This window comes from Sparassis crispa, assembly GCF_003851025.1.
Source record: "Sparassis crispa DNA, contig_000013F, whole genome shotgun sequence".
NCBI classification, from domain to species: Eukaryota; Fungi; Basidiomycota; class Agaricomycetes; order Polyporales; family Sparassidaceae; genus Sparassis; species Sparassis crispa.
In genome coordinates, this window is record NW_020939760.1 from 1,029,593 (window position 1) to 1,044,528 (window position 14,936).

General features: G+C 52.0%; 6 protein-coding genes across 6 annotated transcripts; 4 read left to right on the forward strand and 2 right to left on the reverse strand.

The window, feature by feature from the left end:
• Window positions 1–760: 760 nt before the first annotated feature.
• Window positions 761–2,434, forward strand: SCP_1403500 (hypothetical protein; the record flags this gene model as incomplete). The annotated part of the gene is made up of 1 exon (XM_027764054.1): window positions 761–2,434. One exon carries the CDS (start codon window positions 761–763, stop codon window positions 2,432–2,434), a length of 1,674 nt encoding a protein of 557 aa, XP_027619855.1.
• A 126-nt stretch (window positions 2,435–2,560) lies between these two features.
• SCP_1403510 (hypothetical protein) lies at window positions 2,561–2,728 on the forward strand (the record flags this gene model as incomplete). The annotated part of the gene is made up of 1 exon (XM_027764055.1): window positions 2,561–2,728. The coding sequence occupies one exon, from the start codon at window positions 2,561–2,563 to the stop codon at window positions 2,726–2,728; it is 168 nt and encodes a 55-aa protein (XP_027619856.1).
• A 1,040-nt stretch (window positions 2,729–3,768) lies between these two features.
• On the forward strand, window positions 3,769–8,510 carry SCP_1403520 (hypothetical protein; the record flags this gene model as incomplete). The annotated part of the gene is made up of 17 exons (XM_027764056.1): window positions 3,769–4,249; window positions 4,299–4,496; window positions 4,547–4,661; window positions 4,715–5,026; window positions 5,080–5,485; window positions 5,544–5,570; window positions 5,624–5,880; window positions 5,942–5,973; window positions 6,024–6,379; window positions 6,436–6,559; window positions 6,622–6,673; window positions 6,768–6,962; window positions 7,017–7,155; window positions 7,213–7,658; window positions 7,710–8,122; window positions 8,174–8,396; window positions 8,450–8,510. The coding sequence occupies 17 exons, from the start codon at window positions 3,769–3,771 to the stop codon at window positions 8,508–8,510; spliced, it is 3,837 nt and encodes a 1,278-aa protein (XP_027619857.1).
• A 1,493-nt stretch (window positions 8,511–10,003) lies between these two features.
• Window positions 10,004–10,990, forward strand: SCP_1403530 (hypothetical protein; the record flags this gene model as incomplete). Its single annotated transcript, XM_027764057.1, has 1 exon — window positions 10,004–10,990. The coding sequence occupies one exon, from the start codon at window positions 10,004–10,006 to the stop codon at window positions 10,988–10,990; it is 987 nt and encodes a 328-aa protein (XP_027619858.1).
• A 404-nt stretch (window positions 10,991–11,394) lies between these two features.
• Window positions 11,395–11,760, reverse strand: SCP_1403540 (hypothetical protein; the record flags this gene model as incomplete). Its single annotated transcript, XM_027764058.1, has 1 exon — window positions 11,395–11,760. The coding sequence occupies one exon, from the start codon at window positions 11,758–11,760 to the stop codon at window positions 11,395–11,397; it is 366 nt and encodes a 121-aa protein (XP_027619859.1).
• Window positions 11,761–12,424: 664 nt separating this feature from the next.
• On the reverse strand, window positions 12,425–12,761 carry SCP_1403550 (hypothetical protein; the record flags this gene model as incomplete). The annotated part of the gene is made up of 3 exons (XM_027764059.1): window positions 12,425–12,490; window positions 12,551–12,611; window positions 12,664–12,761. 3 exons carry the CDS (start codon window positions 12,759–12,761, stop codon window positions 12,425–12,427), a joined length of 225 nt encoding a protein of 74 aa, XP_027619860.1.
• Between the last annotated feature and the right edge of the window lie 2,175 nt (window positions 12,762–14,936).

Below are 14,936 nucleotides of genomic sequence, written 5' to 3' on the forward strand. Positions count from 1 at the left end.
GGCCCAGGCAGTGCTAGTCGCCAGTGGCCAATTGTCCTGCACCTTATACTTGCGCCAGGTATCCGGGAAAAAAGTACAGGTGACCTGTGGCAATGAGGCGGCAGATCAAACGTTGCTGTGCGACAAGCAGTGCAGAACGTCTTCAGAACATTCCTGCGGACCGAAACCAGCTGAAAAAAATGTTTTTCCATCCTCCTTAACAGAGTGAAGTAAGGTTTTGTGCTCTTAACTGCATAGCACGAAAGCAGCGAGTGATATGACCTGGTACCCAACCCCGGCGGGGGATGACAACGCTGGATTCATGAAAACAATGCATACATGCATATTTTGATTTTGCGTGGACTTCTAATGGAAAACATTGTTGTTTTAAACAAAAGGCAGAACGGATGCTATGTGAGTCGTTGCAGAGTGCATTGTACTCGGGCCGAGATGTTTGTCTCAAATCATGGCGCCCATAGAGGCAAATAATCCTGTTTGGCCGCCTCGTGCCGCCACTCCAGCCACTGGTCGTGGTAGCCGATATATATCGCGAGTACAAAGACAAGGTCATTAGCTAACGTTATAGCAGCCTCACGTATAATTCCCGCCCTCGCGTTCGTCCAAACCCACCATTGCCAATTTACACTCCCTTCGCCGTGCCGGTCATTTCAGAACTTGGCACTTGGCTCGATAAGAGTAATTCAAGGAAGGTGGGAAGGTACATGTAGCTGCACATCTCCGAACGCGTATCTTCGCCATCTGACTCGTTCTCCCGCGACAGATGCCCGTTCACACTCCACTTCATCTCACACAGGCCAAGTCTGCCTCGTTGCGGGAAGAGGGACTAATCAAGCAGTACCTCAGGAGACTACCAGAACCGAGTGTGCCTCACAATGCCCAGATCTGGGCCGCGAAAGTGGTGCTGATAAAGATCCGTCTTCGCGAGCTGCGTTTGGTGGAGGAATTGGCCGCCCCTCGAATAGTCCCGGCGATTAGGAAGCAGATCACAGCCATGTTGTTGGCGCGCAACCTATCAACTTGGCTCGCCCTCCCCATTAACAACTTACCTGTGGAGATCTTCATCCAGATTTTCCGCTTCGTCGTGTACAGTCAAACAAACCCATACGACGGAATACGACAACGGATGTACTTGACGTGGGTTTGTAGGCATTGGAGAACCATCGCTATCGCTGATCAGATATTTTGGAGCTTCGTGTGGTACAGAGGGAGGGCGCCGTGGCCCCTAGCCGAGCTGTTCTTGGAACGGGCAGGAACCGCTCCCCTAGATATTGTGGTAGAGGATAGGTCGAAGATTCCGGACGATCAGGAGCCGCCGCCCCCCCTCACGGCCCAGGACGTGGACTATCTGATGGACGAGATCTCCCCGCGCATTGGGCAGATTCGTAGCCTCGAACTTTTCGTGCAGGGATATTTTCCCACAATCCGTATCATGTTTTGGCTCTGCAACGGTGGCATTCCGCATATCATGACACGATTCAAGGTGTACCGAGGCATGACACCCTTCTTGTGGGAACTGCAGGATTCGCAGGACATCCAGCAGCGTTGTATGATCCCGCTGTGTGGCGGGAACGTACCCAAGCTGGAGGAGCTTCACCTTGACGGGATCGGTATAGACTGGCAGATTTTTCCGGCGAGGAACCTGCGGTCAATCGACCTTCGTCGGATTGGGTGGGATTTCAATCCATCTCCCGAGCGGTGGATTGCCATGTTACAGGGATGTCCGAACCTCTACAAGCTCGTCTTAATGGAGACAGGTCCCAGATTGGACTACGCAGCTATCAGACGAGTACATCTCCCCAACCTGCGCGATTTCGCGCTGGGTAATGCCAGCCTGCAATTCGCCCTATACATCTTCGCCTTTATGTATGCGCCGCGTCTCATGAAACTGACGTACGACACCATGAAATCAGAAGACTACGGGCCACTCCTGGACGTCGCCACGACGTTCCGCGAGATGAAGGTTTTAGCGATTCAAAACGTGAATTTCAACCCAACACAGCAGAATTTGCGGAGGACAGTGAAGCTGCTTGAGAGGATGTCCAATCTCCAATTCTTGAAGATTGGTGATGTGACCCAGCAATTCCTGGATGCTTTCATGGAGGACCCTCGCGACTACCGCGAAGAGGATCCCGTGAACGAATCGCCCCAGGCAAATGCGCCCCTCTCGGTTTTGTGCCCAGACCTCCAGTACTTGTTAGTGCTGGGGCAGGAACCGGACTCCTTGATCAGATTCTTGCGCGGTCGACGTGCACTGGGTGTTCCGTTCAGTGCGGCATACCTTGATGAGCGATTCCATGCAACGTTGACGGACGAGCAGGTTAAGGCAATGCACGCAGAGCTGACGGATGAGCTGTTCATCATACGCGGGACGTCGCCGGGGCTGGCCGAGGAAGAAATAGACAAGGAGATTGCAGCGACAGTGCAAGTGGTGTAACTAGTTGTACCGCGGGGAAGGTCTAGGGGGAGAAGAGCGCTTGATCTATACCAGCTTACATATGTGTGTCCTGGGTTTATCGAGCCCGATATCTCGTTTGATAACACCGAGCACGCTGAAGTGACTATGTTCGGTGCCGCACCGAGTCCGAATTCGCCACAAGCGATCAAGCGGTCTCTACAGGCTGCGAAGGAGCGCTACCTCGCGGAGAAGGAACGGTATCGCCGCGAGAGGGAAGAGCGTAAACGCAAGATGTCAACAGGTCCGGCGAGAGGTGTGTCCGTCGCAGAATAATGGGATGTCCGGATTTTGCGACGACCTTTGGGGGGATTATCCAGGGATCTCTCAAACCCCGCACAAGTCCACGTCACCGTCATGCATAAGATTCAGATCTCCATGATCTTGTCGGCGTTTGCCGTGTGGTTCGTTTTCTTACCCATTCTGAACAGTTGCAACTGTTGAGTCAGCGACTCGGACTTAGGCATCAACGACGAGCACTATACGAAACATGTACTACACACAAGGTTACAGTGAGTATGGTGTTCCTGACCTCTTCAAGTTGTGCTGCTCAACCTCTCGCTGGTTTCCATCGTTCCAGCATCACAGGACTGAAGGAAGGTTCAGTAGATGCCTTTCGCGAGGTCAACCGCTTTGGTAACCAATGGCTTAAGTTCCGGAGGAAAGTCTATTTTTGTCGGCGGACAATGTCCAATGGCTACATCGTTGGCACAGAAGGCAGCTCTTAGGCGCCTAGGCGCCTCAAGTTTGCCGTGTGGTCTCGGTCATCACATCTACCGCATGCGAACCTTCCAATTCAACCAGTGAGTGCTCACATGCTCCTGCTAATTTTGACGCATTGCCGCCCACGTTGCTCATGCTAGGCAGGTGCAGCCACCAGCACAGTGCAACGGTCGGCGACGGCGACAGGCAGTCCTGCTGCCAGAGCACCCGAATGTCGCACCTCTTCTTCAGAATATCTGTGGTCGAAGGGAGAGAACGACTGACAGCAAATCTAGTAGCCTGCCGTTTAGTGCCGAGGTGTTTTAGACCTCTCTGTTATGCGTTATAGTAGGTCTCTCATTATAAAACGTTACAAGCAGTACTGCCTACTCACAGGACTCAATGCATGCCGACGTAGGTATTTTGAAATCAGGGTGTGATGTGACCAAGCATAACCAAGCGCATGTAGGGGGCCAATTGAATCCGACCCGACAGTATACTCCATCACTGGCGATGTCCGGGACAACCTCATTGCAAAACCTCGAACCACAGCATCTGACTGATGAGTACATAGGTGCCGGGAGCCACGACTCTAGCACTGAACTTCTCTCACCATGGCTTTGTCCAATCTCTTCAGAATACGCGGCCTCAAAAGCTTCATGGGCCGTGAGAGGAGGAAGTCCGCGCTGCCGGCTCCGTTACCTTTAGCCGCAAGTGCAGACACTTTCCCTTCATCTGCGCTGCCATCTTCGGAGATTGCCGCTGCGCACAGTACCTCGCCCGTGAGCGCTGCACTTTCCGACTCCACTGTACCTACAATCCTTCCATGGACCCCTCTGGATTCCCCACCGCAATCTATGCCAGAGGCGGTTGTGTTTCTTTCTCCAGGTACTTCTTCTCCTATTCTACAAGAGCGTGGAAGTGGAGCGCACGCCAACCGTCTCCATTTGAACACCACTTCCGACTCGTCGATGAGCGACGTTTCTGTCTCGACCACTGACGATGACCGTGTTATCGGCACACTTACCGTGGTTTCTGCCCAAATCAACAAGCATGGTAGCAGTTCGAAAGCCGAGCAAGCATTGAACGCCCTGGGTACGTGGTTCGACTGAATTGCAATTTCTGGCTAACACGTCGATGACAGATGACAAAGTCACCACGATCCAGGGTCAAGAAACCCTGGCAACTACTCTATATGCCCCAATCAAGTCGGCAGTGGCTCTTGAAGCTGTCAGTGGCATCAAAAAATCTATTGAAGACGGCATAAATTCATTTCTTGACGGCATGCCTGTTTTGATGAAAGCTTTGGATGAAGTTGCGGAGATTCACCCATTCGTTCAAGGTGACTAGTATTTGTCATCCGGACAGATGAGAGACTAACGAGTTTTCTAGTGGCCGTCCTCGCATTCAAAGCTGTGTATACGCTCGAAACGAAACGGCGGGCAAATGACAAGAAGATTATTGCTCTGTACGTGGAGATGAAGGATATGATTGCGGTTTTGATCCAGTGAGTTCTTCTCGGTTTGTTTCGGACTTCAACCCACAACAGCGACACACCAGATTGAAGACTGTAAAAGATGAAGAAGATGTTGGCCCGGACGGTGTCACTCTAAAGGGGCGTCTGCAGGGTCTTGTGAAGAATACTGCGGATGACATGAAGGACTGTGCGAACACATGTGATGCGTATTCGAAGATGAAGCTACTTGCGAAGGTCCTCAAAGGACCACTGTGGGAAGGCACTCTCACGAATTTCGGCATCATATTCACGAAGCGCAGGACCGAATTCGAATTCGCTTTGTCTATTCATATTGGCCGCGGGGTTGACAAGGCGAATCGGAAACTGGACAATCTAGCGCAGGAGCTCAAAGAGAGGTAAGATCGTCCCTTTCAGCTGGACTACGTAGGTTATGCATCACCGTTTTCAGGGCAGACGTGTTGCTCCAGTTCATGCAATCCTATGTTCCGCTAGAGCAAAGGGAACTCGTTGCATTAGTGCAAAAGAAAGGAGGGACTAAGGCTGTTTTGGATAACGAGAACGTGCTGAAGGAGCTTAATTCGTACGAATCAAGGCGTCCTACGAAGACTGGTGACACGCAAAATCAAGCAAGTTTGGGACATGCTCGCACGAGCAAAGACGATTTCGAAGAATTGAAGTCGGATCTCCGCCACGATCCTGCCGCGGCTGCCATCAACAATTTTCAAACGTTTGAGCCCAAGTTTGCGATACAACAGAGGCAGCTCATCGAGGAAGTGGACAGAGTGGTAACGCGCGAGAGTGATCGGGTTATCCAGTCAGTAACCTCTGGAACGCACGACAAGGTCGTTGATCGGGTGAGCATCTTGTATTGCACCTCTGGCCCAATCTTTTCAACGTGCGATCTACATGCAGGATCTTTACAACGTATGGAAGGAAATGGTCTGTTCTGTAAGGTTCTACTTGGCTTTTTCGGACTGATATCGGATAATTAGGCATGGCGCGGCACTGTGAAGGCTAGACACTTCGTCCTTGCTCTTCGGCATTACTACCACGAAAAGACAGATGGTGGGATCAGGAAGGAGTCTGCCACCAAGAGTGTTCTGACCCCTGACCCCGATGCGTGGGCCCTGGAGTATCTCAGTGTCAAGAGGCTACATTCTATCATTGATGCGTTTGACGAGGACGCTTCAGGATTCATAACTGTGGCGGAAGTCAACAAATTGACAGCAATTCGCCCTCTCGATTGGAGGTGAGTGCTTAAGTCGGTATTGCCGCATTCCAGACACCATTTGACTGTTTGGTGACGATAGCTTACTCCACTGGATCGCCTATTGGGCTGTCGGTGAGTCTGATCATCATTCAAATTTTCTCGCTGTTGAAATTGCCATGCAGGATGGCGGATCAATGCCACACTCTATATCCGCAGAATCAATGAGCTACTCGGAAAGATGTTTGCAATCAAGGAGGAAGTCTATGCTACGAATGGTCCCTATGTCGACGAATACCTTCACACTGTATGGGCGGGGGTCACTAGTTTGACTTGCTCGATGCGGCCCATGACATCCAGTGATAATCTTCAAGCACGATTCAAAAGTCGCATGGATGCAGAAGAAGAGCGTATCCGCACAAATTTGGAGGCTGTACGATACAACATCAATGACATGGAGACACTATCGCTAATCACAGGACCTGGAACGATCGAGAAGGTCAGAGCATCTTCATCTACTGGTGCGCCCGACGCTGATGTTGTCCGCTCCTTTTGCATCCCTAGCATATTTTCCCGTTGATTTATTTGCTCTTAAAGCATGACTTTGAGGTTGTGCGTCTGTGTCGAACCAAAGTGGTCGACAGGAATGAGCTACGGGATTGCGCCGATAGTCTGAAGTGGGTGTTTGATACTGTCCAAGCCCGTTACGACGAGCTGAAAGGTGTGATCGGGTCATCGTCGTTTGTGGTCCAATCTCATTCACAAATATCTAGATATTTTCAGACAGCAAAAGCTCGACCTCGATCAACAATTTAAGACTATCTAGGAAGAGGTCGTACGTATATTTTTTACAACTGTCACGCAGCGTGGTCGATCTATTTTCTCTCCTAGTTTGACTATTGGCATGACCGCACCACTTTCTTCTCAAGATCGAACCCACAGACATCTGAATTTCCTACATACTTGTACAAGGACGAGGAAGAAGCTCAGGATATCCGGCATGAGGACATCCTTAATTATCCCCTTGACGAAAATTACCTATATGATTGTTCTGCGTACGAAATCAGTGACTCGGAAGTTGAGACAGAGGGAGATCGCAAGGCGGAGGCTCATCTCAAAGCGCTGTGAGCTCTAATGTTTCATGTCTTTTTATCTCTCCATACTCATGCTGTTGATAGTGTAGGCACGTGGTATGTGGTAGTGGCTCAAGGCGACGAATACCCGAGTCAAAGCATGTTCATCTTCCACGTTCATGTTTCCGCGGACGGTCGGAGCATAGAGGGTTCGGGGAAAACTCCCGAGGGTACGGCGTACGCCGTAAGCGGAACAACCGAAACGGATTCCGAGGGTCAGACATCCTATCATCTTATCCAGAGATATACTACTCGGGTTTCAACGAAGTGCTTCCGTGGTCACCTCGATGAAGAAGGCACCATGCTTCAGGGCGTCTGGGGCTATGATTCCACAGACGGCTCCAATGACGATTTTGTCATGTCCCGACTGGCACCCGAGGTTCTTATCTACCGCCCCTCACCTCGACAATTTGCGGAGAACAGGATCGAAGCTCTCTGGAAGTTTGCGCTTTCAGAAGTCGAAGCTCGAGTCCGCAGGCAAATCTGCTCCTGGTCCCATTTCAGGCAACGCCGCGATATCCGGAAGCGATACATTCAATTGTTGACTCGCAAATGGGACTTTGGGCGTCCGCTCGGAGGAGACGAGGAGGACGAGCTCACGCGGTGTCGGAAGAACCTCACGCCTGCAGATGCTCGGTTTTACCTCACTTTGTACCACTGCCAGCTCAGAACCACTCCTGCTCATTTGTGAGTTCTCTTCAGACACAATCCCACTGTATATTGACGATTTTTGGCCAGTGGTGCCGCCTGCGACAACTGTGGTGGCGTCATTGGCGGGACACGCACGATCTGCATAGACTGTCGGACGGACCGTGCAGACCGCACTGTCGATATCTGCCAAGACGAACGCTGTCTGAGCGCAGAGGTCAAGCGGTCCGACTTGGCATCCCCTCACCTTCCATCACACGCGGTGTACAAAGTCAGGAGAACGGTGCATGATCGGGAGTTCGGCCCGTTGGACAAGGAGGCCCGAGTGGCATTGCAAAACGCCAGGGCGACATTCAAGCATGCCGTGGAGGTGGAAAAAGAGCAGACCGAGGGCGCAGCAAAGGACGACGATCGCACGGCCAAGCTGGTGAACGATACGCTGAAATGCATCGTGTGTGAGAAACGCGTCGTGCGGCCTTGTTGGTTGTGCATGACGTGTCGGGGTGAGCTGTTCTGGCCCGCGTGCGATGCGTGGACTCAGTTTGTGTGTTCAGATGTATATATCTGTCTCAACTGTGACCCGACGGACGGTATCACCATCGGTGGTCACGACAAGCGTCATCCTTTGGTCCGGTGTCCGGAGGAAGTTGCTGCAGAGGAACCTTCAACGATCGAACGGAGAATCGAAGCCCTGGAAAGCAAGCTTGATGCCGTGGACGGCAAAATCGCCGAGGTCGACGAACGCTTGCTACGCATTCAACAGCTGCTGCAGATGATGTATGTGGCCATCATGGTGTTACTGTTTGTACGCTTATTTTTTTGCGGCGTAGGACCATGGGTGCTCCAACGCCTAGCACGGCGATGTCAGTCTCAGCGGAGGAAACAAAGTAGGCGTACCCGTATCGTATTCGTTGACACCTGGGACGATTGCGATGCGACTGCTCTCCGTATATAATATACATTGGGACATATATTTTGAACGCGATATGTATATTCTGCAACAGCTCCTTCTGTTCCTGCAACTTCCCGAGCACTGTGTAAGATATGCCCACTGGCAATTTACAAACACTCAGCGCACAATGTCGTTCGTGCTCACTGCATTCATATTCTCTGTCTCTTCGCCAGAATCTCCTCTACTGCTTTGTTGCATGTCGACCAATTTGTTTGCTCTTCAGATGTCGCCCTGCCGTGGTGAGTCGGTTGTTTATTTGGTACGTTTTTGATCGTGACGTAGTTCATCAGATCTCCACACGGATGCGCCGTCGCCGTGTATACGTAGCGGGACCCGTGCGTAGTATTTTTGTTCAGTTATATCATCGTGTATTCCGCCTACTGTTATCTGCAGTACGCTCTGCCTTCTGCACTCTCGATACCGCGTGTTCTGGCCCCTGCACCGACCTGACTATTTACCTCCTGTATCCTCTATAATATTGACCGCATCCTACGGTGAGTGATCGTTGTGCCTTGACGAGACCGAGGTACGTGCGTCGACACAGGTCGCCAACCTGCACACCGTCCACGCATAAGGCTTCGATCCTCAGCGTTCAGCGCTCAGCGAATAATAACAGTTCAGTGGAAGATTGCTCCACCTCCATTGGACGCTTCCGTGTCCGGCTCGACGTTCCGTCTTCGTTCTGCTGCCTCGACCAGATCGGACGGTGAGTGATCTGTCCGCGCTATCTATTCACAGAATAAAATAGACTCTTACCCTCGGGTCTCCAAATTTTTCATAAACACTCAGCGCACAACACTAGCATTTCATAGAACACAACACAACACAACGATTGCGGCTTGAGGGAAGATTTTATATGCAGAGTTGAGTCGATCGTGACGGCAGCCTAGAATACCAGTCACAGTACGAGTGTCATAGAGATCTCCAGACGGTGAATCGATAGGAAGACGCATGAGAACGACTCGGCAGACGCCGACAACCTAACACAAACACAGATATAGATCTTACACACGAGGCGTCATACGATCAAAGGATCCATCACGCACACAAGCATATAGCAAGAAACAATCGGGACATGTACCACACGAGCCCTAGTACGATGTCCGCACGAAGACAAAGCCCGCCACACGCCGGCACTTCCCACTGCACCTCAGACAGCGGAACGGCACCTGCACAAAAACCCGCCCTCTGCAAACGATTCCACAGCGCCTCCCCCGTGTCTCACACTGGGGTAGCACAGCCGTGCTCCTCTCGAAGTCGTAAATACTGCTAGGCGGTATACGGCCCGGGAACCTCCCAGCACCTGCAAGCTGGAAGTGGACGCGGCGCCAATTGCGGCCTGAGCCAATAACGGCGCTGGTACACCTCCCCATTACCCTATCCCTCGTTCGGACCCTGTAACGAGCCCGACCTCACCACCCCCGTCCTAGTTATGTACCGCAGTCAGGTCTGGTCGCACAGAGGCGGGCAAACAGGCGTGTCCGACGCATCCCGTGCGGCGGTGTCCCCGCACGGAGGAGTCGCATCTGGGTGCGTCGGAAGGCAAGCGCATCGTTCGGTGCATCGGCTCGCGCATGGTGCGCGCGGTGGTCTGATACAGACGGCACAACGCGGAGTATATACTGTATACTCACCGAGCTTCGGCCAACGCACGAGCGTCGAAGAAGACTCGGGATGTTGTCCAGCAGGAGCGTGGCGTCTACTGGCGAGCGGCGCCTCCCCTCGTCTCGCACTGGCAGCGGTGTACCGCGACACAGGCATCCCTCGCACAGACGCGACTCCCCCTTCGCGCCGCATTCGCGCAGTCCCAGCGCAGTCCCAGCCCCAGTGCCATCAATCCGCCGTCCCCAGCGCCCACGCCCATCTCGGTCTTGCTCTGCCCGATAAACTGCCAGCGCGTCCTCCAGGAACGCACGCTTGGGGGTACGCGCTGGCACCGCCGAATCCCAGCATCCTCCCGATCTCCGGCCCACCTTGGCGGAAGCGCGCACTCAAGTCTCGTCGGACATGTCCAGCATGTCCGACATGGAGCTCAGACCGCGTCCCCGGCGAGCGTATTCGTACACGCTCCGGGAGAACGCGTATATCGTATATCGTATATTGTATATTGCGGCCTCCGCGGCGGACGTTCCAGCTGGCGAATGAGAACGATGCGGACTGGCGTGCTATAATTCCCGCCGGGCTTGGGTGCAGGACGACGACTACCCCGCTTTTATACTGGGGAGGAGGGGGAGGGAGGGACAATGTACCCGGCCATCCCCCGCATGTAGGATTTGTCTACTGGCGAAAGGAGCGAGATGCAGCGGAAGGCAAGGGTGTTCAGCTGCGACTTCCCTCTCCATACTGCACTCGCGTTGCCTCAGTCCATACGCACTGCCCACAGATATCTCAGCCTTGCTCTAATACCTGGAACGTGTAGCCTCTCCCAATTAAACTGCCGATCCATACTCCGATGGAGGCTTCACCGGGAGCGCATGCACGGCGCGAGCGTGATGCCCGTTCGTTCCGTATCCGACAGCATCAGTGCCGGACTGACACGGCGGCACCGGCGTCGTAGTTCCCTGTTGCGTATTCAAGTTCTGCACAGGTGACCGGGACGGCTACGAGCGAGCCTTTAGGGTGGTTGGGAACGGTGAGAGCGGGCAGAGCGGCGAGCACGGTGTGGGCTCGTTTCGGAATCCCAGCAAGTTCTCCACCCAAGGACGAGGATCAAGACATGGCGTGGCTCGTCCCTCCGGCGTCGGCCACTGCAGGGAAGTCTAGGAATGGCGTGCATGGCCATTGCTAAACATCTGCGGAAGCATGCCCGGATGTGAAAGAGTTCTATGTGGGACTTAAACCCTCCCGGGCGGGCACGTCCGAGTCGTAGTTCGCAATGGGCGTGTCTTGGAAGAATGGGTCCAGAGGACGTGTCGGCTGGCGGTGAGAGCGAGAGCCGGGGCGCGCTATTCCCTGGCTTGGGCTGCGGGACGAAGAGCGGAAAGACAAGCCGCTTTTATACCTAACGGAGAGGGATGGGTCAGTTGAAGAACGGAGGGTGAACGGGGACAATGCACGCTCGGACGGGACGGACGTGCGACCAACGCAGGCAGGATTCGCATTCGGATGAGGACGAGCGGCATTGATCGCCTTATTATCCTGGGTTGGTCCTGCTGTATGCGTATGTAAATCTATAAAAATATGAACCATGAACGGAGAACGAGGTAGTACATACCAACCAAGTGGCAATGAGAATTGCCTTGCGAAACATGCGGAGATCCTGATTTTCCGCGCAGAGAGATTTATCTGTGCATGGTGGACGCTTCAACTTTGGTAAAATGGCAAGTAGCACTGAAGACAAGCCGCGAGCTAGGAAGATCAAATACAGTGTACAACTTCCAGGTAAAGAATCAACCCGAAGAAACTTGAAATTTCTCGGGTATCCGGAGTATTCGGCCAGTGTTCTGCACCAAAACTTAAGTCCTTCAATGCGCGCTGGATTTGAAATCTATCTGAAACTCCAGTCAATCACAACTCCTCACCACTCCACATACTCATAGCATTCGCGAAAGAGAACACCTCATCATATACATCACTAGTTACAGGTGTTACACAATGACATCAGGAAAACCCAACTTTCTCTTATGGACTTATTTAGACTTTTGGGTCTGAGAACCCTTATTTAAGGCCATAAGTGTTCAAATAAGTCGAATTTCAGACACTCAGGGAATATGCCTTAGGCCCTTTTTGTCCTTATATCCTTAAATAAGGACCATAAGTCCATTTAAGTTATTTAAGTGTCCTTTTAAGGAAAAGTGGGGTTTTCCTGATGGACACGTTCAGCCCATTATATGACGATGCAAAACCCTACACGTCAGTCCAGCGTATTGGGTTCCTCGCCGTCGAAGGGGCATATCCCGCAGGGCTCGAACTGGCGGATCTTATACGGTCCCATTCCGTGCTATCAGCCTTTATCGCCCTAGTAGTGAGGCACACGCACATTAATATCCCCGGGTCCCAGCTTGGAATCGACATCAAAGGTCGGAAGCCCGTCGTCGTCACTAACCATGACTGAGACCTAACCCAACGAAATCATTCCTGACGCTTGCTCACCGGGAGTAGGGCGGGTTATAGCTGCCGCCCTCGCCGCCAATGACGTCGCGAACTTCCTTGCCAAAACCCACACTAAAACCAGAGTCACTACTAACCATGAATGAGACCTAATGCAACCAAATCATTCCTGACGATCACTCACCGGGAGTGCTGCGGGTTGTTGTTGTTGCTGTTGCCACTGTTGAAGACCAGGTGTTACAAAGCTCCTCTCTGAGGAACGCGCGGACGACTTCCGCCTTTACCTTTACCGATCACATGACAATGATGTCACAGAGCCTAGACTGACCATGTGACAATGACGTCACCGACCACATGACCATGATGTCATCATGGTCATTGCCCTTATCTATCCGACACGGATCTACCTGATCATCTGACGATATGCGCCTTGTGCTCAAGGCATGTTTACCTCATGTGTGAGATCCAGACCTAGGACGCACTTCCTATCACACACACGACAAAGGCATGTTTGCCTCACCTTTGCCTTACTCTTACGATACAGATACCGAACCTCATGGGCATGGCCCTAGACCCTGATACATGTGCTAGACGCACGACGACCTCGCTGCTGCCTTGTCTTTGCAGCACGACCTTATCCCCATATGGACAGATTGTCTCTCACGCAGAGTCATGACTGACTCAGCATTCTCACGATCGTGGGACAGGTATACGAACCCTGTGCCCTTGTATTGATACCGATGGACCAATCGTAGTTCTAGTATTACAGGTAGACAGACGCCTGTACTTGTATATAAGACCGACAGGACAAGCTGGAGTCCCCATCTTGTCCTGGTTACACATCAACCAGTTTTACCATCTACATCTGTGCGACAGATCGACCTTGGTCCGCAGACAGCGGCCAAGCGTTCATAAGACTACTCCACTGGGCCGACCTCTGGTCATCGCTATGACTGGAGGTCGGACCCCTCACGATTGACTTGAGCCTTTGCGAAGGCCTAGTCACTGACGACGACGAACCGGATGTACGGTGGCAGGACTGGCCCCCGTGACATTAGGACAAGATAATTTTTCCTTGCTCAAGCTTCTATGCTTTAGAGCCGACACACTCTTTGATGATGACCTTTGACCTTGATCTTGTCCCATGACATTAGGACAAGATAGTTATTCATTGCTCAACCTCCTATGGTTTAGAGCTGACTTTACGATGACTTTGACCAGTTTGCAGACAGCAACTGTGTCACGAGCAGACAGCTCATCCTTTGACAACTTCGATCTTGTCCCATGACATTAGGACAAGATAATTTTTCCTTGCTCAAGCTTCTATGCTTTAGAGCCGACACACTCTTTGATGATGACCTTTGACCTTGATCTTGTCCCATGACATTGGGACAAGATGCTCTTTCCTTGGCTCAAGCTCCTATGCTTTAGAGCCTGATGACCCCGACTTCGACCAGTTCGCAGACAGCGACTGTGTCCTTTGACCTCTTGACCGAACAAGGCGACGGATACCTTGCACCTCCTGAGCAGACAGCTCATCCGACTGAACAAGGCGACGGTTACCTTGCACTTGATTCCTCATCTTGTCCGAATTGACATTAGGACGACACTACCCGACCTCGACTCGTCCATGTTCGCAGACAGCGTAACATTAGGACACCCATGACTACAGAGATGGAGATACCGTGATTTGACACTCCATTCTCTTGACTTCGACCTTGTCCATTGACATTAGGACACCTGTGACGACAGAGATGGAGATACCGCGATTGACACTCCATTCTCTCGATATCCAACATTGGAACGACAAAGAAGACCCTTGTCTGGTCATTCCTAGGTGAGACCAGATTTTCATAAGACAATTGATTGGCACCTTGTCCGAGACGAACTCTCAAGAGTTTACCCTTCATTGGGTGACTCTCAGGGGTCGAATCCCCTCATGCGAGGAAAGCTACGACATGTGTAATAATCAAAGACATGTACGAGCCGCATGTGACTGCGAATCGGAAAGGTTTGGCCACCGTAGAATTAGTACCGATTCTATGGACCGTGATGAACTGAGGATGGTGCGCAGCCTTTGACGAAGGACTTAAGTCGCACACTTGATGATCATGGCTGACAACACCGAGTGCGGCGAGATACCCACGGTGCAGATTGATCCCGGGAACGGCAACCCGTATAAACCGTAGACTCTTAATTGAGTCCGATCCGAAGGACACTTGACGATTGTTGATCCCGGGAATGGCAACCCGTATAAACCGTAGACTCTTAATTGAGTCCGATCTGATGACCATTTGATGATTGTGATCCCTGAA